Source organism: Gossypium hirsutum, chromosome A01 (genome assembly GCF_007990345.1).
Source record: "Gossypium hirsutum isolate 1008001.06 chromosome A01, Gossypium_hirsutum_v2.1, whole genome shotgun sequence".
Lineage (NCBI taxonomy): Eukaryota > Viridiplantae > Streptophyta > Magnoliopsida > Malvales > Malvaceae > Gossypium > Gossypium hirsutum.
Window position 1 is genome coordinate 93445072 of NC_053424.1, and position 22204 is coordinate 93467275.

At 31.2% G+C, this 22204-nt stretch overlaps 1 protein-coding gene across 1 annotated transcript; it reads left to right on the forward strand.

Annotated features, from left to right (window-relative positions):
* The first annotated feature begins 19813 nt into the window (after positions 1–19813).
* On the forward strand, positions 19814–21011 carry LOC107917067 (probable WRKY transcription factor 75). Its single transcript, XM_016846457.2, has 2 exons — positions 19814–20396; positions 20637–21011. Exons 1-2 carry the CDS (start codon positions 20125–20127, stop codon positions 20815–20817), a joined length of 453 nt encoding a protein of 150 aa, XP_016701946.1. The 5' UTR covers positions 19814–20124; the 3' UTR covers positions 20818–21011.
* Positions 21012–22204: the final 1193 nt, after the last annotated feature.

The window sequence follows — 22204 nt, forward strand, 5'->3', positions numbered from 1 at the left end:
TTTATTATTTATCATATCATTTACATTATTATACATTTTATTTGTATATTTTATAATATATTATATCATTTTACTATATATATATATTATTCATTATATTATTTTTATTATATTTTATATTACTTCAATATTTATTATTATGTATAATTTTAAAAATTTGCAAACTATTATTAGGTAATGTATATATTATTTTTAAATATTTAGCATATTATGTAAAGTTCTAGAATCTATTATAAAGTTTCATACATATTTAATATAGTATTATTTATATAAATATATATTAAGCTATTATATCATATAATATATTTTTATTATTTTTTTAAAAATTTTCTCTTTTATTACTTATATATTGCTTTAAATATTTTTACCTCATTTATTTTTCAAATTGTTTTTAAATTTGTTTGTTTGTTTTATCCTTTTGGTATTTATTTGATATTGTTTTAACATGTTAATTTTATCTCATAGATTATTTGTTATTTTTATGTTATCTTATTATTGTTATATATTCGTATGAGAATTGATTATTTATGTCATTATTTTAAGATTATATTCGCATGAAATTCTATTGTATATATGTGTAATTTGTATTGTTATATTCATTATTTTGTTATTTTGTATTTTTGCATGAAATAATAATGTGTGTATATTTATGTTATTTATAATTATATGCATGAAATGTTAATGTGTATTGTGTAATTTATGTCGTATTTATCATTTTCTATGTTATATCTGCATGAAATGTTAAAGTATATAGTTTAATTAATTTAATATTAATCTTTTTAATAGGTTAAATGCATCATCGCTTTTAAAATTTTATATTTCATTTAATCCAAAGGAATTTTAAAAAACGAGGCAATGTCTTTTGTATTTAGGAATTCGGGAAATAGTGCCCTAACATGCTGGGTTGCGATTTCCCGTTTGTCTAAATATCTAAAGTATCCTTTTAAATAGATTTTGTAAATCACGAGATGATTTTAGCTACGAAAGTTTAAGAATATCGTGTCCAATCATGCTCGATGTGATATTTGTACTCTTTTGGGAACGAAAGAATCTCGATTTTCAAATCAAATTATTACTATTTTAAAAAGAGATCTTATTTTTAAATTCTTTCAAACTTTTGACATTAAGACAAAACTATTCAATTTGGTACCAATTTTGGGCGTTGCGAGGGTGCTAACCCTTCCTCGTACATAACCGACTCCTGAGCCCGTTTTCTCACAATTTTGTAGACCAAAATGTTTTATAAGGTGATCCAATCACACTTAAAATGGTTGGTGGCGACTCCCGTTTTCAAAATACTTCCCTTTTAAAAAAGAGGTTTCGACACTTGTTAGTTTGCAGATAGTTAGAGTTGCTTTCCATGAAAACGATGGCTCGATGAGTATTGTCAGGTTTAGTTGAAGACCTAGTTGGAGTTGAACTAGAGTACTTTAGATGACAACTTGATGTGTTTAGGTAGTTGAATGATTTGTTTAGTTGACTTGTTTTAGTGCGCAAGCAATGTTTTACTACTCACTAAGCTGATTAGTGAATAGTTATGTTTTGTAGATGATTAAGTTTCAAAATTTTAGGCAAGTCTATTTTTGGGTTTCAAGGGCTATAGTGGGATTTTCTAACCCTTTCACTAAGCTTTGTCCCCACTGTCTGTGGTATACATGGATGTCGATAGCTGACATGTTTCACCTTCATTTCTCTCTATGCCTCTAGAAATTTTTAAGGTATCTTTGTTAGAGAAGGCGAAGGAGGTTCTAGTAGCTAGTCAAAATACCCATGTTAAGTATCAATTTATTGGTAATTTCTGGAAAGTCCTTAGGTTGTTGTCGAAGGGATTTACGTTTGCATTAGTGTATGCATGATTAAATTAGATAAATGGTCTGATGGTTATAACTATTTCTTATTTAGCTCAAGAAGCTAGTGAAGGTCCGAGCAATCGAGGTAAAGAACCAATAGAATAGATTCTGTTCTGAAGCTTGTTGGTGAGTTTCTTCTTACTTTCTTTGAGTTATGATACTTCCATGATATGTAGGTTGTGTACGGTAAGTTGTCTCTACTGTAAACGAGTTGATGTGTTGTGTCTGGACGCGTGCGTAATAAACCAGTGTTGTATGTGTGAGTATGACCATTGTTGATGTAAAAACACCTTTCTTGTTGCACGAGCCCAGTACCAAATAAATTGTGATATGTGAAAATATGGAAAGGAAATATGTTTTTAGTGCCTCTGATAGGGTAGCAATTTTGCAAACCGGATTGTCATATCACGGCCTAGTCTTGTGGGAGAACACATGTTCAACTTAACAAAGCATGAATATGATTGATTTGTGATTCTGAATTCTGGGTTATGGGTCCGAGGCTAGCACAAGGAATTGTCGTTTGTAAACATGCATGATTGTGAGAAATACGCATGAGTTGGTGGACAGGAAATGCCCGTATACTATGTGTGCTATATTTAAATTGGCAAAGTGTTTTCGCCAATGAATTGTAGATTGTATTATTGATGTTTTGTGTCTGTACGACATAGTATCTTTGTAAATTATTTACACCCATTTTTGGAACTCACTAAGTTCAAACGAACTTACTTCGTTACTTTTCTTTCTCAGGTTTTTGATAGTAGAAGAAGAATCAGTTGAAGAAGACTACGTCAGAGCTGCGCTTGCGAGTGAGTCACTTGTTTGTTTTTGTATCATGCATGGCTATTTTGGCTAGTGGCGTATAGATTCGTTTTGTTCTCAACTTATGTAATTATCCCTATCATTTACACTGTCTTTGTTTTGAAAGAATTGCCCTTTTCTCTGAAAGTGTACGCCAAATTTTCCTTAATTTTTTATTTATGAGCTTATCACTTATATGTATACGCCAAAATTTGACAATGTAAAATAATAGATCTTTCTTTTACAATTCCTATTATTTTTTTTAAGGATGTGTTTCAAAATGAAAGAATGATAATAGTTTTTAACTAAAAAGGAGATCTTCATAAATGTCTTAAAAAAAGGTTTAAATCCTCTAGTAACACCCCAGCCTATTAGGCAATCTGTCTAGATCATTGTTATATGCCAAATTTACCCTGACAGATTAAGGGGTGTTACAATTCTTCTTCATATCATAATTATAAGATTCATTCTCAATGAAAACTTAAAATGTTATTGTGGCCCGAAGATATTATAAGTTGTTTTTCTTTCCTATCACCTATTCGAGTTTATAGTCATTTTGTAATAATTTTTAAAATTACACAATTAATTAAAAGCTTAATAGATTATTTGATATATGAGTTTGAAAATTTTTAATATGGTACTTATGTTTCTTTTTTTTCAATATAATACTTATATTTGGCAAAAATTATACATTTTGACACCCAAAATAACAATATTAGTTTTGGAAAAACCTTAAGCACATGTATAAAAAAACTTTAAACAAACCCTAAAACACTAATTATTTATACCATAATTGCACATTTCCTTTCATATTTCATCTCATTAATAATTTTAAATAATTTCAAGTTTTTTCAAATATCATAAATATTTTTATTTTTGACTTTAAGTATATATTAATCAAACTAAAATAAGAGTATTAAGTTTTTTGCAAGTGACAATTAAGATATGATATGTTATCATTTTGTATATACTTCAAGCTTCCATCTTAACTATTAAGGATAAGTTTGGTATTAAGAGTTGTTTTGGCTAGTGGTATAATTTATAGGTATTAATTTGATTTTTTAAAATTACATAAATTCATATAATTTCTTAAATTTAATTATGAGTAATATATTTCAAACTCCATTTACAAAAAAAAGTTTGTTTAAGTATTTATAATTGAAATTAAAGAATAATTAGTTTAAAATTTTTCATTATTATTTAATAATTAATTAGATTAGAAACATATTCCTTAAATGAAATATGATATTTCGGTTTTTTAAATTAAAATAATTTTAGGAATATTTAAGTTAAATTATTTTAGCTCATTTTTTAAAAGTGGTATTCTTTTACCTTTTTTAATTAAATAAAAATTATATAAGACTTTTTTAATTTTTAATTTATTATATTTATATGTGATTTTTAATTATAATTTGATTTAATTATATATATTTATTTACTTGATTTTTCCAATTTAAGAAATTTAATAGTTTTACATAAATTAATTTAGAGCAAAGAAATAACATATTAAGAGTATCATATTGCCTAACAATATAATGTGATTATTTTTGTTATTAAAAAATTTTATGAAGGTTTTCTTTTCATAGATATATCCTTAATGCACAATTTTTATGGTATAAAAAGTCTTTTTATTAATTTATTAAAATCTTGATATATATTCCTAGTATAATGTAAAATCAACTCTTGTTTGGAGTCATTAAAAGTAAATAGGGGTAGAATTGGTATTTCAAAAAATTTAAGGTCAAAATAGATTTTTAATGAAATTATAAAAAAAAACAAAATAGTTTAAGTCATTAAGAGTAAATAGTGAAAGAGTTGTATTTTTAAGAAAATAAAAGTCAAAATAGGTCCTTTTATGAAATGGAAAAAGAAAAACTTATGCATATTTTCAAATCATTTTTATTAATTTAATTTAATTTTTTTAAAACATACAAGAATACTTAGAGTTTTACGTGTTTTATTTTCTTTATATATATTTGAAAATTGTGTTCACTCTTTCAACTATGGGTGAATGGTTGTGATTTTAATTTGTTATGCTTTTGGGTTTTATGGTTCACTTCTATTTTATTTTGAAAAAATTGTTTTTATTTTTGATACATTACAAATTGTGAGAGATGGGTTAATGTTGCTAGAACTTGGACCCTAGATCTTAAGATGTCAATACAAATCTCTTAACCAATTCGTCTTTAGGATAGTTGGAGGCTTCTTTCTTATCTTAATGGTTATGTTTTGAAACGGATGCAAAGTTTGATTTATTTATTTAATTTTTAATTTTAAAGTAAGAAATTTTTTTTGAGTTTCTTATCTAAATTTAATTTTATTAAGTTATAAAATTAATATTGATGAATATTATCTTATTCAAAGATTGCAAATGTTATATTTTTCATTATGTATTTTAATTAATATTTATTATTGTTTGTGAAAGTAATTTCAATTATCTTTATTTATCAATTTTTGTAAATCTTCTTAATCATACCAATTATGTTAAGTATTTGTTTTTTATCACAACTATATTTAAGTATTACATCTATTGCTATTAACTTCATGAATGAGTGTTATGAGACTTTAGTTAAGATTATTGTGTTAATGTGGGGTGTGCCTTGCATTTATTTGATAGTTTACAGACACGTAACAAATATAGAGGCAAAATAGGCACAATGCCATGACATAGAGGACATCGACGTCGTGACAAGGGGTGACGTCACATTGAGGGACGTCGGGATATTGTGACGGGTTCTCCAATTGACGAAGAGGGCAATGTCATGACGAGTATGGAAGGGAGGTCACGACGACGCGACGTATTCCTTAAGTAATATAGTTGCGTTTTGATAACTAAGCATGACTTCTTCTTCCAATTGAACTCGGATTACTTCAGGGATATCTAAGTCATTTTACCCTTTTAAACTTAGCTTATTTAAAAGGGCCCTTGTATCTCTGTTTTGACAAGGCATTTAAAGATGTAGTCTTAGATGAGTTTTGGTGAGGGTTTTTGTGATAACTATGGAGAGAATTTTGTACCACCTTTGAGACTACTTTATGAGAGTTAGGGCTTTGTTTTAAGGGTTTGGGTTTTTACGTTTAGTATATTTATGTTTATTTTCTCCATATTACACTCTCGTTTGTGTACTCATTTAGTGAAAAGCCAAAGCCTTCTTTGCTCGTGGTTTTTATCCTCTTTGGAAGAGTTTTCCATGTAAAATTTATGTTTGATCTTCTCTACATTTTCTATTTCGTTGTTTATATGGGTTGATCCCCAACAAACTAGTATCAGAACAAGTTTATGTTTTCGCAATCAACCTGTTCAGGGATGGCGATAACGATTTTTTATATTGAGAAGTTTGATGGAATCATAGGTTTCATATTGTAGTTGTTTCAGATAAAGCAGAGTGTTTAAAGTAAGGTTGGTTACAAAGGGTGACAGTAAAGTGGAGGGAGTTGATTTCATCTATGTTTTCTCTCCTGTTGTGAAGGACACTTTTGTTTGTGTATCATTAGCCCTGGTTGCATTATACAACCTTGATTCAAATACTAGGAGTCTTTCATTTTCAAATTTGAGAATGGTTTGGGCTTGGTTGACATTATGCAAAGATCGAGTTCGGTTCGTGACAAGGGCTGCAGAAGAATGCATGATAAATACGAGTTAAGGTGGATATTTGTAGGGAGTGCCTCGCATTTATGAGAAAGTTTGTAGGCACTTAACAAAGATAGAGGCGAAATAGGCATGATGTCACGACATGTAGGACACCGACGTTGTGACTATGGGTGGCGTCACGAAAAGGGACATCATGACGATAAGACGAATTCTCCAATTGAAATTCTTTTTTTTTTTTGCTAAATGTAAGCTCATTTCTTACTAACTAAATCGGTCACATCAATGTTGCACAACATAATAACTACCATTTCTTCGCTATGTTTTCAAATCAAGACTCCCAACAATTGAGAAGGAAAGCAATGAGAGAGTTTGGACAACACAACTAATTTTCCACCATCTCATAAACATATAATAAATTCGAGATATAGACAAACAACCCAGAAAAAATGCTTGGCATTCTCAATTCTTGAATTCCACCAACGACATAAACCTTGAGTTTCTTCCAATCTAATACCTTTATTGCATAAAAAGCTAAGTGTGGGAACCCAATTCAATGGCTTAAGGAATTTAAAAAAGGATAATGAAGAACTGTGTGACAATTTTTTTTAATAACCTTTCGAAGAGATTGAACTGGAGATGGTTGAGGCAATTATTTGGATACCATGGGAAGGTTAATGTAAGCATTCAGTTATGAAAGCATCCAATTATTTGGATACATGCCAAACAAAATGAGTGAAACATGAAACATATTTGGGTTCATCAAATGTGCCTTTATGAAAGATGTGATAAAAGCTACAAATATGCGTTTATGAAAGATGTCATTCATAAGCATGTACATAAAAAATTGTGAATTCTAAACATTATAATGATGTGTTGATCTGAAAAAAAACAATATTGTGAATTGCTATACAATTGTGATTATTCTAAAAATTGTTATTTCGTATGCTTTGTTTATTGTTTTACATCGATTTTCTTATGGTTGGACTCACACCAAACTTCTTAAGCTCACCCCTTTAATTTTAATCTTTACAGATAACCTATAAGGTTAGGATGCGAACTTGACATCTAGAAGGTCTCACCTCGGATAATTAATTTTTTTTATAAAAGTATTTTAAACTTATTATTATAATTTCTATTATTTGGAACTGTATTGTTTTATTTGAACCGTGGCATGGGATTTAAGTTTTGGGATTTATTTGGCATGCATGAAATTTAATTTGATTTTAGGATTTTGAAACATGGATTTTGAATTAATTATGCATAAATTCTGGTTTTTCATCAGTAAAACTATTTTTAATTTTTCTTTATGTAAATGAGATTTGAAAAACATATAACATTGGAAATTAACTTTTACAAGGTAATCATTAAAGTCAATCGATTTTTGAAAGGAATTGTATTTTATTTTTTGGAAACACACCAAGATTTTCTATTAAAATAAATAAATGATTTAACAAGGCTATTTTATAAACTTCGATTGCTTTACTAGGCCATTTGGTGGCCAATATAATCTTTCAAATTCACCCTTAACTTTTAGGTCGGGTTTGAGGGGGGGTTACAAACGATGGGGAGTCAAAGGGATATCGGGGATATGGAGTGTCATGAGTAGAACATAGATGTAATGACATGTTTTACGATACTGTCGAGAAATTCGGTTTCAAGATTGAGCAACCTAAGTCGAGTTAGTTCAAAAAAAATTAACTGAATAATTCAAAATATAATTAATTATTAAATTAATTAAGCACATTATTTAGTATAGTACGGGGACTAAGTTGTAAGTGACCTCAACTAGTGAAATTAGATTGAGAATTTCATTAAGCCCTTAATATGCAATTAAACCAAGGATCAAAAAGGCAATTTGCCCATATTTAAATATGTTTAATAGCTTGAATAAATAAAAGCCATCATTTTCCACTATATTAAGACTATTAAGATAATGATTATTAATTAAATTTACTATTATTATATTATATTAAACTAAGAACAAATTTGTGTGATAGTAGAAAGATGATAACATTTTTATCATCTTTCTCCTATAGCCGTGAGTAGAGAAGAAGGGAAGAGTTAAGCTCATCCTCCATAACCGGCCAAAATTGATCAAGGTATACAAGTTTTCCTTTTAAAATTTTCATGGATTTCTAATCTATTTAGCTTAGTAAAGTTGACCCATAAGCTAGATTGTTCAATTATTAAAGTTGATTCAAGTTACCATTGAAGAGAGTAGAAGGATTAAGTTAAAATTATGAATTACTTAGTTGGTTAAGTTTAGGTTAGATGAAAATTATGTTAGTAATGTAGTGGGTGAAGTTATGATTAAGTTAATTTAAGTAATTCTTAAGAAACTTTTGATGGATTCTTTAGGGACCTAATTGTAAGAGAAGAAAATTATAGAATTAATTAGTATACAATGATAGTTTGAGGTTTCTAGAGAAAAAATAATATGGAATCAAATTTCAATTTTATTGGGAGAATTGAAAGATATATGAATTTCAAATGTCAGGGACTGAAGGATTATTAGGAGACTTTGCATTCCATGACTTTATCATTTGTTTGGATGATCATTAATTGACCATTAGTTACTAAATTCATGATATTGATTATAGATTTGTATGAATTATTAAACAAAGTATTGGAAGATGTTGGAGCAAGCAAAGGAAAGGATAAAGTTGTTGATTAAGCCTTGAAAGAAATCTACTCATCTTGTGTCTTGAGAGGTAAGTTCTCATGCAACTCACTATCCTTTCTTATTAGCGTTGTGTGTTTGTATGTATCATTATGTTTATAATGTTACTAACTATATAACTTGTTTAATATTCAATGAACTTAACATTCTTGGGAAGAAGACACTAATGAATGAAAATAAGTTGGCGAATAAGTGGAATTAATCTCATTTGATTAGTGAAATGGAAATCATGTCTATATGCAAAGTAATGTGCTTATTGAAATGAGCCAAAAGAAGTGTTTAATGATTTTCTTATGATTTACATAAGATATATGTGTTTTGTTTTAAGCTATGGCTTGTAAGATATGAATTATGGAATGAGACATGTAATTGACAAAACTTATATATGTTCATAAATGGTAAATGCCTATGTAAACTTGGTAGAAAGTCTAAGATACAATTGGCATACCAATAGGATCGTATGTACATTTCTTTACGGGTTCTGATGGTAATACATATCATCAAATATATATGTTGTCTCTACGAAGACCTTGGTGTGGTAAAAGGATGTGTTTGTATATGTTTATGCATTTGTTGCCTACAAGCTTTGCATGCGAGATCTTTGGTGTGCTGTAGTTCATGTCTTCTTTAGCTATCTTGGTGTAGTGTAGTTCACCTACATGTTTGAGTCTGTTTTTACTAAGGTTTGGGCAAAATGTTAACTTGAGATCAAGTAATGAAAAATAAACTTGACATGTCATGTTATGAAGTTCTGTAAATATAATTATTGTGGTATAGATGGGTAAGTTATTAGAAGGAGTTATGAATTATATGCTCACTTAAAAAATGGTCTGGTTCCTTGATGCTTTTGATTATGGTTATGATATTTTATATTTGAATATATATATGCTTACCTATGCCTTCCTTGCCTTGCAATGTTATGTGTTGTCCTTAGCTAGATTGTGCTTAGTTCATTTGGCATTTAATATGCTTAACTATGATCAAAGTAAGTAAAATGAATTCTATTTAAACTTACTAAGCATTGAATGCATACATGTCATTGTTTCTTTACGTGTAAATCCTTAGCTCTTGGATTCTCAAAGTCTGCTTGGAGTGGATACCACACTATCCATAAGGCGACAAGAGTATGCCTATTTTTGTACCAAATATTGTGGCATGTACATAGATGCTTTTGTAAGTAATGAACAAACTCATGTATATAAATGTTAAACTTAATCTTGTTATGATGGAATTATAAAATGCCCAGTTCTTTGTTATGTTGTTGATCAAATACTTTTATATTATAATCCTTTAAATTCACTTCTGCTTAGGTTTACATGCTATGGTATGAAGTCGAAAAGTGGTAATTAGTTGGTTGGGTGATTGGTTTATTACTTGTCAATTTATATTGTTGGTGGGAAAGTTTATTACTATCCAAATATATAAGTAATTAGGGTGAATGTATGTGTTGAAATAAGTATGTTCGATGTTTTTAATGTGATTATTGAGTCTTATAAGTTATGGTTTTAATTAAGGTGGTGTTTAGGTTATTTTGACTAAATAGGATTGGTGTTTTCTAATCTTGTAAGAAATGGGGTACTCTTGAGTAAATTGTCCCCAAGGTCATGACATTCCCTTGCTGAAGTCGTGAATTCCTTGGTAAAGTCGCGACACCAGAAGTTATCTGTCCTAAGTGTCGCGACATCCATCCATTAGTATGGAAACACAATCTCTATTTTAAACATTTTTGCGTTTTTGTCCCTCATTTATTATTGGTGATTTTCGAGAGCTTTCGTCAGCTTACTTAGAACTTGGGTTGGAATTAATAATGTTTTTTAGAAGTTTTAAGTTACAGCTCGTTTTAGGGACTAGTCAGAATAGTGGTCTCGAGACCACAAATTTGAAGTTGGAGAAATTATTTTATTATTATTTTCGAGTCATAGCATGTTTATATTAGTACATGAAAAATTTGGTGAGTTAATTTTGACGTTTGTGAGCCTGATTATGAAAAAGGACTAAATCGCATAAAGTTTAAAACTCCTAAATTGATAGCTAAAGGTGTTAAATAGATAGAGAACCTAAATTGAGGGCCTTTAAAGGGAAATTAGACCCCTAGAAATAGGGTGGCCGGCCATAGGAGACATGTGTGGTAAAAAATTTCAATTTTTAGTGGGATTAGGTGACCAATTTTGACTAAAATAGAAAATAGAGGAAATGATATCACCCTATTTCCCATTTCTTCTTAGCTGAAAATATCAGCCATTTTTGGGGTTTTAAGCTTCAAAAATTTTCAACAACTTGAAGAACTCACAAGTAAGTGATCCTAATGGCTTTTCTAAAATATTTTTGTACTTTTGAGACTCTTGAAGCATGAGTTTTCAAATGAGGGTGCTATCTTGAAAAATGATCAAGAGTTTAGGGTTTTTCCATGAAATAATTTCTGTTGTTTGTTGTGTTTTTATGGAAGAAAATGAGTCTTGGTTGTCTTATAAACAACTTTTGTGAAAGGTGTTAGCATGAAAACACCTAAAGGGACTATTTTGCATAAGTTGCAAAATAAGTGATAGGTGTGTGAAATAGTGGGAATTTTAGGTTTCTATAAGAGTAAAAAGAGTTCAGATAAGCTTAAGAAATTTGATAAAAATCGATTTTAAGGCATATGGGTAAAATGGTCATTTTACTAAAGTCTAGGGGCAAAATGGTCATTTTACCAAAAATGTGAATTTTCAATTGCCTAATTGTAATTAGTGACTAAACGAGTTTATTTTGCTAATATAGATCAAGAATTGTCAAATTCGAACCAAGACTGGGGAAAGTCAAGCAAATCGACTAAACTGTATAGTCGCTACATTTTGAAATATGAGGTAAGTTGTATGTAAATAATATAACTACATTGCTACTATCCGTATTTAAATTGTCATTGAATATATATGGCATGAATTGCTTGATTTCGAGATTGAGAATGTGTAATGATCATTGAGATAGTAGAATTCTCGTTGGGACCTTAGGAAGTAAATCGGATATTCATGCCATATCACTTGGGTCATTTGTGTAAGCTAGTGTAAGACATGTCTGGGACATGCATCAGCCACATTATGAGAGCCAGTGTAAGACCATGTCTGGGACATGGCATCGACATTGAGACAAGTGCTAGTGTAAGACATGTCTGGGACATGCATCAGCCTAGAGACGTAAGCCAGTATAAGACATGTCTAGCACATGCATCGGCTACGAGATGTGTTAGTGTAAGACCATGTTTGGGACATGGCATCGGCACAGTTATATCAGAGCTAGTGTAAGACCATGTCTGGGACATGGCATCAGCCTCGAAGATGATAGCCAGTGTAAGACCATATCTGGGACATGGCGGCACTTTACTTATGATTGAGGCTTATGGAATATCCGATAGTGTTCCGAATGGTTCAACGGTGAGAGTTATAAATTTAAGTTAATGAGAAAAGTATAACCGTATGGTCAATATTACAGGTACCTAAGTGATACATATGTATAATATGTGAACTCATTGTATATGCTATGTGATTTGTATGAAGTAAAGAGTAAGTCATGCTTATGCCCACTTTGGTATCATAAGTTGTTAGTAAATTGTATACTTATTTTTGTATATTTATTTATATGCAACTTCCTAAGCTTTATGTTTACTCCCTTTCTTTTCCATTTCTTTCAGTGCCACCTAGCTAGCTCAAGGATCACCGGAAGTCAGAGATATCGATCACACTATCAGCCGAAACATTCGGTACAGTTGGATTTATATTTTTGAATATGGCATGTATAGGATTAGAACTTATTATTTTGAGTCTTGGAGATTTGGCCAAATGTGTTGGCTTGGGATAGATCCCACACTTAGTATTAAGCCATGAACAATGGCTAATATTTATTTTGAGTTTATAAAATTTGCATCTACATGGTTGAATGAATGTCTATTGTGGCTGATTTGATTTTGGAAATTATGCTTGTTTTGGAATTGGCTGGTATTTGCGTGAAAATAGGTATGCAAGGGTGGCAATAAGGTTTGGTAAATAGCTTTATATTGCCCACAGGGGTAGACACACGGGCGTGTGTCTAGGCCGTGTGTGACACACGGTCAGCCCTATGGGCTTATGGTCCAACCGTGTGACCCTTGTACGTAAAAAAATTTCAAGTCAGTATGCCACGGGCAGAGACACGGCCATGTGTCTCAACCGTGTAGAGGACACGGCCTAGTACACGGGCGTATACCTTTGCCTTGTGACAATTTAGGAATACTGATGTCAGAAACAGACTACCCAGGTTTTTGCACACGGGTTAAAACACGGGCGTGTCCTGGCTGTGTAAGGGACACGGGACATTAACACCGGCGTGTGTATGGCCGTGTAAAAACCCCTGTAGGTGTGAATTAGAATTTAATTCCACACAGGTGTGGGACACGGGCGTGTCTCAGGGTGCTTAGGCCGTGTGAACCACACGGGCCACCAGCACGACCATGTCGAAATGGTCACACGGGTGTGTTACCCTTCCACACAGGCGTGTGCTCTATTTTAAGGCAAATTTATTAAGGTTGGTTTAAGGACCCAGAATGGTTCCGGATAGTTTTTAATGGTCGATTTGGGGCCCGTAGGCCCATAATAAGAAGTTTAAAGTAGAAATTGAAAAAGTTTTAATTTGGACCAAGTCTCGGTGACTTGAGACTGTTTGTATGCATGAGATAAAGTTAGGTAATGCCTCGTACTCCGACCCGGCGTGGGTTACGGGTATAGGATGTTACATTTTAAAACTCATTTACTTTATTAATTGCATGATTAAACTTATTTTGTTCATATGCTTATTCTTTTGGATGTTAAATTGAGTTTGTAGTTACTTTGACAGCGAATGTGTTATTTCACCTCTGGAATCCAGTGATCGGATCGAGTACGGGATGCTATAATTGAAGTGATAAATAGGCAATGTAAATTTTGTAACATCCTATAATAGGGTGCAAAAGTTTGAGCTCGATGAATTGTGATCGCCAATAGGTTTGGTGAGCTAGAGTTCGCCAGAAAGCTTGGCAAGCTAGTATACGCCAATAGGTTCTGGCGAGATGGTATACGCCAGTAGGTCTGGCCAGGAAGTCTGGCGAGATAGTGTATACCAGTAGGTCTAGCGAGCTAGTGTTTGATATTCGATCTGACAAGCTAGTGTTCGCTAGTGGATTCAACGAACTATGATCGGCAGTGGGACAGGCGAGCTGTTATCTTTGTTTTGGGCCAAAAGTCAAAAGTAGGAGTATTCAAAGGGTAATTATACCAAAATTAGGAAGCCAACTTACTTTTCTCTTCATAACACCATTCACACACATAACTATTTCCTACTTATACTGTAACTAGGGTATCTTAAGAACACAAAAACACTAAGTGCCTATAAATTAAGCAATTTCCATTAGAAATTTCATATTTTGTTAAACAACAAAACTTTTTCAAATTCTTCGTTGATTGTTCTGCTATCAAGTTCAAATAACCCAGAACTTAGCTCGTAGGACCTAAGGTAAAAATCTATTCGTATATTGTGTTTAGAAAAATTCGCAAAAAAGGGGACTAGGTTCGCCAACAGACTAGCATGTGCGGACCTAGGGTCGCTTGTGTTTGTGTATGATTTTTTATGTGTTTTGTCTGTTAGTGACTTGTATATATTTGTGAAATTGAGAACTTGATAGAACTATCTACAAGAAAAGACAAGCGAAAAACAAAGCTTGTCTAGAGGTTTTTAGTAAATTGGTGAGTGTTCAGGGATCGCCACATATATGTGGAAACTATAATACTAATCAGAAGTTTAGGGTTTTATCCTAAGTTCCGTGAGTAAATCTTTTCTAAACTCTATTTTATGAAAGTGTTGTATATGTGTTTTTATGAAAAATGACATACGAGCTCTTATTTCCAAGCTCAATATAAACAGTGCTCTACGAGTTCTTCTTAATTTGGCGAGCTCTGTTTTTTAAATAATTGTTTTGATGATAAAACTTCTCAATAGTTGAATATAATGGCATGTCATAGGATTGTGAGTACTCACCTTTATGTTTTGTGATTTGGGTGAGAGGTCTTGGGACAGGTTAGAGAGATAAGGGAATGTCGAGCTAAGCTCCATTCACTGGGACATGTTGGTGTGTTGGAGAGTGTTTAGCTTTATGTTACACTTATAGGACAAGTTAAGACTCATTGAGTTATTCTGAGGCATTATAAAGATCTACTTATCCAACAAGAAAATAAGTTTATATTTTCTGAAATAACATGTTTTACTATTTTAAGCTATCTGATAGTTGGTATTTGAGAACCAGACTTCGTGTAAGAATGGTGAACTATTTTTGCAAGTTTTGTAACTTTGCCAAAGCTTTTGTTTAACTTATGTTTTGTGGATGTTATATGGTTATTTTTTCCTATATATTCATTGAGTTCGCAAGAACTCACCCACTCCTTTCTATTCACCGCAGATAGCTAAATTGTAAGGTGTGCAACAGTGAGGTGAGTGATCCAAACGAAGCATATGTACTGTAAAAATAGTACAAGAGAACTTTGGATTAAAGGTAATATGGAAATCCTATGTAGGCTTAGAAAAATATTTTGTTGTCTTCATCGATTGTTTTAAAACTTAGTTATTTTTATTCTTTTCTATGCTATACTTTATGTATTTATTTGCAATCTTTAAACATTTTGTTCACCATAAGTAATAACATGGAATATTTAAGTATATAAATGTAGTCCAAGTTTGATTGATGTTTTCTTAGTTTTCAAGTTCATAATTGAGTAACTAAACTTTAAACATTTTGCTCACCATAAGTAATAACATGGAATATTCAAAACTGACAAACTATGCAGAGTTCTCAAAAATTACTGCGAGGTAATAGGGTATTGAACTGTACAAAATGCGAACCCTAGCATTTGGCAAACTGGTATCTGCAAACCCTTAATAACTTTTTGATATACGATGAACTCTGCAGACTGTGTTCACAATATCTAAACACTAGGGAGTAGTTCGTAAGACCTACTAAGTTATACAAACTTACCCCATAAAGGTCTTAGATTGTGCAAGCTAACAGGGGTGTGAACCTCTATGTTAGAACTATTATGCTCCGCGAGGTATATAACTATTATGCTCTGCGAGGTATTTTGATTTGCAAAATTTAGGGTTTGCAAGTTCTTAATTCCTTTCTTCAAATATTTATTACTTCAGGTAAAGAGTAAGCTTAGTTCTTGTATGCAAAGTAGGTTCGCAAAATATTTCTGCTGCATATCATAAAGCAAGCGATGTGAGTTTGCAAACTTGTCTTTCCTTATATTTACATATGATTTATTTTTGACTTGTGGTGTGTTGGAGGTTAGGTTATGTGTTAATGAAGAGTCATTTAGGTGGTTAATGTCGCATTTTATAGCTCGGGTTCGACAACTGGATCGGGTATGGAATATTACAAATTTGACAGTTGGCCTAAAGATTTAACCGATAATATAATACTAGGGAAAAAGAATTAGAATTAGATTAAAGTGGGTCGATTATTCATGGTGGAGCCCAAGTTTCAAAGCGTTTGGGAATTTCTCAAGAGGCTAGGGGGAGTGGAAGATATGGTAAGCTTGAATTTGAGTAATGGAAAGTTGGAGATTAAAGTGGGCTTGGGCTTATTGTAAGATACCATCTAGGAAAAATAATAGAAGGGGGAGCAGGGGAGCCATGTTACTAAAAATCATGAGTTGCAAAGTAAGAGTGAAGAGGAGAAGCCAATGGTAAAGTTAGAGCTTCAAGAGATCCCTTACCTTAATATTGATTATGAGATATTAGATATGGATGGTAGAATAAAAAAGGTAAAGTTGTTGGAAGAGTTAGATGAAGCGAAGCCTTGGTCGAAGCAAAAGGGAAAGAAGACTCATAAAGGTTATAAATCTAAAGAGAGCATGGGCAAGTTAAGTAGAAGAAAAATAAAGAGTACTTGGTTGCTAATGCTTCTCTCTTGGACTTAAACTTCAAAAACCAGAAGAAAGCTATACTAAGGGAGGCCAAAGAGACATTACGGTTTAAGAAATTATTGGGACTACAAATTGAAAGAGACGTGAACATAGTAACTAAAGATTTAGTTTGCATCTTGGATGTCAGAAGAGACTCAAGAGGAGGTATTGACAATTGAAGCCTAAATTGAAGATCATGGTCATGTGATTCTAACATAGACTATTGGTAGGTAGGCAAGGTGTTAAAGTTGGGAATCTTGAAGAAAATCATTCTGATGCATCAAGTTGAAATGGTGTTAATCCAAGAGTCTAAGTTAGAATATGTTACCTCACATTGGGTCGATGAGGTATGACCTAATTCTGATTATGATTTCCTCTCCATCTTATGGAAAGTCAAAGGGTATTATTATATGATCAAAGGTACAAGCTTGAGGTAGTTGATAAACGGATATTACAGTTTATCATTATAGTAATGGGTAGATGGTGTTAGACCAATTTCATGAACACTAAACTACAAAATTGTAAACCTGATTTTTAATCGTAAACCTTAAATACGAAACCCTAACGTTGAATCTTAAAATTCACACTCTGATTTAAATCTTTAATTTTGAACCATAAATCATAAATTATAAAATCCTAGTGTGATGATTATCCTAAATAATAAACTCTAAATCTTAAATTTAACATGCAAACCATAAGTTCTAAATCTTACTTTACTAATATTGTTGATTAATTTTTATTTAATTATTTAACACCAAACTTAATTAAGTTAAAATATAATCGACAAGATTTATCTTAATGATGTTAATTAAAAATCTTTTAAAAATATATAAAATTCCATTCATGTAATGGATGTACAAATTTTAAACTTTTTAATGATCCTAATATAATCTATAGAGTTTCTTTGAATAATAGTTTTAATTAAAAAATTTAACATTTTTCTTAATCTCTAACTAAGTACATTTTGAATAAATATAAAATTTGAACCTATTTCTCAATTGAAATTAGCTACAACCTGGGCAGTCAAATCCATCTCTAAATCCTGTTTTGTATTCAAAACAAAGGAAAACCAGTCTATCAATTTACTACAAAAATAAATACAACATTTTCGTATTTTATTTTTAATAAACCAACTTAAATTCTAAATATTAATTCTTTACCATACAACAGCTATAAACAACACTCCACGAAACTGGATGAAAGCTTAATATTTGGAGGTAAAATGGGGGGAGGTCCACCACACTGACCTAGCCAAAAAATTAAAATCAACCCACGTGTTTTAGTACTTTCATGACTTCCATGGTAATTTAGAGAAATACATTTCGCACTGTTCAAAACAGTAGAATTCTTACACTAAAGTCTAAATCCTTTCATTCTCTCTTTGGAAAACTTTGATAGTTCAAACCAAAAGGTTTGAATCTTTTATTGACCCCACCAATCGCCATAACTTGTATCACATAAAATCTTCAGGAAAATTGCAAGAAAAAATATTTGATTTTTTTTTAGGTTAAAAAGTGTTTTTCACTCCAACGTAAAAGTTGAGATTTAAGTATTTTTTATATTTATTTATTTAATTATTTCAATTAGTTTATTTTTTATATATCATTATATTAAATCTTATTTTATTAATTTTACAAATAATTTATATTTTATGTATAGATTATTTTAATATTATATAACTCCATATCTAATATTCAAACAAGCACACATTTTTTTTTTTTGATAAACTTGTGTTTTAAGTTATTTGGGTAGGGAGTTTTACGTGGAGACTAGCAATAGTTAGTTGCATCATTTCAAACTTTGTGCATACATTGGATCAATCTGGATTAGAAGTTATCAAATTTGTTAAATCATCACAATAGTAATATATTTTGCAACCTATGAGGAGTTATTCCTCCCATTGGTCGGAAGTTGAGTTATTTTTCTTTCCCACTCTCCCTTTAATATTTATTATTAATTTTATTCACCTTTATTTCAATATATTACTTTTCTCTTCTTCTCCCATCTAAAACTTCCTATACATTTAGATATATAAAATTCATATAGTCGAGTTATATATCAATTCTAAAATTACCAAAATATTATTAATTTTATAAACCAATAAATATTATCTGGAGAATATTTTTCTTTTTTATATAAAATCTAGAAAAAATTACACAACACACGATGTTATCAATCTTTTAGTCAACTTTACTATTTCAATTAAAGTTATATCTAATTTTTATATAATTTCTTTTATAAATATATCCATGAGTATGTCATAGTGGTGTTCATGATCGGGTTTAAGTCAAGCTTTAACTTGATATTACAGACTATATACTTGTCTAAATATAACCCAACATGACTTGAAATATGTGCCTAAAATCATTTTTAAAATTACTTATATTTGTAAATAGTTAATCTAATCTATTATAAATTACCCATTTAAGTTTTATATTATAATGTATAAAAATAGTATAATATAATATATTATAAAAAAAAAGTGATTGGAAAGAGCTTGAGACATTAAACTATATTTAAAACAAATCTAATTTCTTTTAATTTAATACTTTTAATATTTCAGGAATCCAAGAAGGCAAAATCTAGAGTGAGGGGCAGGGTTTAGTTGTAGCCCTGTGAGATTATGATATATTAATTCCATACGAGGAATGCATATGCTGACCAGTAAAATCTTTGACTGTAAATATTGTTTCTTTGAATGTAAATTACCTATTAACAATAAACCATTTTCAGTGCCACGTACGAAATCGAAGCCAATTAAGATATTTATTATATTTTAAGCTGTTGGTATTTTTATATTTTAAAAAATACATACATTTATTATTATCCGACAACATGAATGACTACTTCTTCTTCTTCTTCTTCTTTTTTTTTTAATATTTATTGGAATAAATTTAGTAAGTGACTATTGGGTTTTAAACAAAGAAGCCCTCCAATATTTTCATCATAGATTAAAATTAAATATAAATCTGGAAATATCTATCTTAAATGCTTTATAAAAATGAAACCAAGTAACAAGGTTTGCCTATCGCCAGCTTCTTTAGTGGTCTTCCAATTATATATACGTGCCCTTTACGAAACCATATGAAAAGAGGAATGACTGCTATAGATAGCTAGCTAGTCATCAAGCCGCCTTCCTATTTTAAACTTTCTTTTAGGACCATTTTTTTCACTCTTCTTCTTTAAATATACTTGTAGTTAGTAATTAGTGAATCATATCATATCATATCATCCTCTCTTTTGTTTTGTCTAGGTGGATCTTTGATGGAAAATTTTCAGGGATTTTTGACAACTTCATCCTTGCTTGGTTATGGTGAATTTCAAAGTGGGAAGGGATTGATGGAAGAGATGGAGGGTGGGGCTGAGAACAAAACCTTTGCTGGGTTGCTTGGGACCCAGAAGAAGAAAGGAGACCGTAAAAAGATAAGAAAGCCAAGATATGCTTTCCAAACTAGAAGCAAAGTTGATATACTTGATGATGGCTATAGATGGAGAAAATATGGCCAGAAAGCTGTCAAGAACAACAAATTCCCTAGGTATTTTTCAACATTCTAGCTTATCTTTAGATGATAGTTTTAATTTTATTCCTGCCATGATAAAATATTAATCTTTGTTTCTTAATTTATCTTTAGATTATTGTATATTTTACTGATGTTGTTGCTATAGATTCAAAATAAATTATAAAAATAAAAAATAAAAAATAAAAAATATTTGTAACTTTTATAATAAAATAATATTACAAAAGATGAGAAACTGACTGTATTATGGATTTGCAGAAGTTATTATCGATGCACGCATCAAGGATGCAATGTGAAAAAACAAATTCAAAGGTTAACAAAAGATGAAGGAATGGTGGTGACAACTTATGAAGGCATGCATTCCCATCCCATTCAAAATTCTAATGACAACTTTGACCATATCTTAAGCCAGATGCAGATCTACACTACTTCCTTTTAAATTAACACGGTTTATAATTAATTATGTAGAAAATTATGTATTTTAGTTCAATTCTGATATGCATAATGAAAAAAAAAAACTTTGTTTTGGTTATTATCTCAAATTGTATTGAGATTTTGGAGCTAAATATAGTAAGTAATTAGAATCATTACTATGTATATTCATTCATGTAGTTATTTTGGTTTCACATAGAATTTATTGAGTTTTTCTTTTGGTAAATAAAAGGAACATGACAGTGTATTACATAATTGTTCTTAAAATGGGAGAACCGAAAGCCTCTTTCATTACAAAAAAGACACAACAGCTTCAGGTGGCTCGACAAAAACAGCAACAAGATCAGTATTCAATATACTGCCATGGCTGCTTCCTAACTTTGCCTTTAGTATACCAAGCAGGTTATTTGTAATAGCATCATTTGTAACAAGAGAGATGATAGCAGTAGAGTCTACTTCAATTTCTGAATGGGAAATATTGAGGTCAACAGCAATTTTAAGCCATCTCTCAAGGCCCATAACTCAGCTTCAATGTTGTTAGCTTTAGGAATGTCAGGTTCCATATTGATCTCTAATAATCGCCCCTGCTCCGGCTCTCCCAGGGTTACCAAAACACGTCCATCCTAAGCGAGGGGGATGCCATTTGACCATCACAGCTGGGGGAGGGTAAACGACTTTGATGACTAGGGAGATCGCAAAGAATTCGCTTGCCCCTACTAAACATTGAGCTCGAACATTGCCTGGTTTGGGGTTGCTGTTAAAAATAACAGCATTTCTGAGCAGCCAAAGCTCCCAACAGCGAAGGAGAAAACTAAAAACCACGGTAACTTTGGTCCATCTCTTGGCTTCAATGTTTGAAAAGATCCAATCTTTCCAACCGCCATCCAAACTTGGTAAATAATTGTTAATAGCAGTGAAAGAAGACCACCAATTTTTAACAACCCCACGATCTATCAATAGATGTGTGATTTCCTCATTACTAGAACGGCGAAAAGGGCAAATATAACGTACTGAAAAACCCCTTTGATTCAAAAAATTTGCAGTAGGTAAAATCTAGTTAATGCGTTTCTAGAGAAACACCTTGATCTTTGGAAGAATTTTGATTTTCCAAAATACTTCCACCATGCCTCAATCCCCATGGTTGTAATCCTTTCCCTTTGAGCAGCCAAATCATAAGCATTGGCTACCGAGAACAAACCATCATTTGTGTGCTTCTAACAGAGAGAATCGACTTTCCCAGAGTCAAAAGAGATAGCAGTATTGAGTGTGGCCTCTAAATATTCTTTTGTAATTTGGAATGACAGTTATCACAGCCATCACTCCAACCAGAGGTTACATACGCCGGGTCAGAACAACTAAAATTTTAGGTCGGTTCTAAAAAATACCTAAATTTT

What these genes read in the sequence shown, in the direction of transcription:
- LOC107917067 (XM_016846457.2), top strand. Translation starts at nt 20,125, where the DNA reads ATGGAAAATTTTCAGGGATTTTTGACAACTTCATCCTTGCTTGGTTAT. An exon ending in AAGAACAACAAATTCCCTAG is followed by an intron (nt 20,397 to 20,636) that starts GTATTTTTCAAC and finishes ATGGATTTGCAG; the next exon opens with AAGTTATTATCGATGCACGC.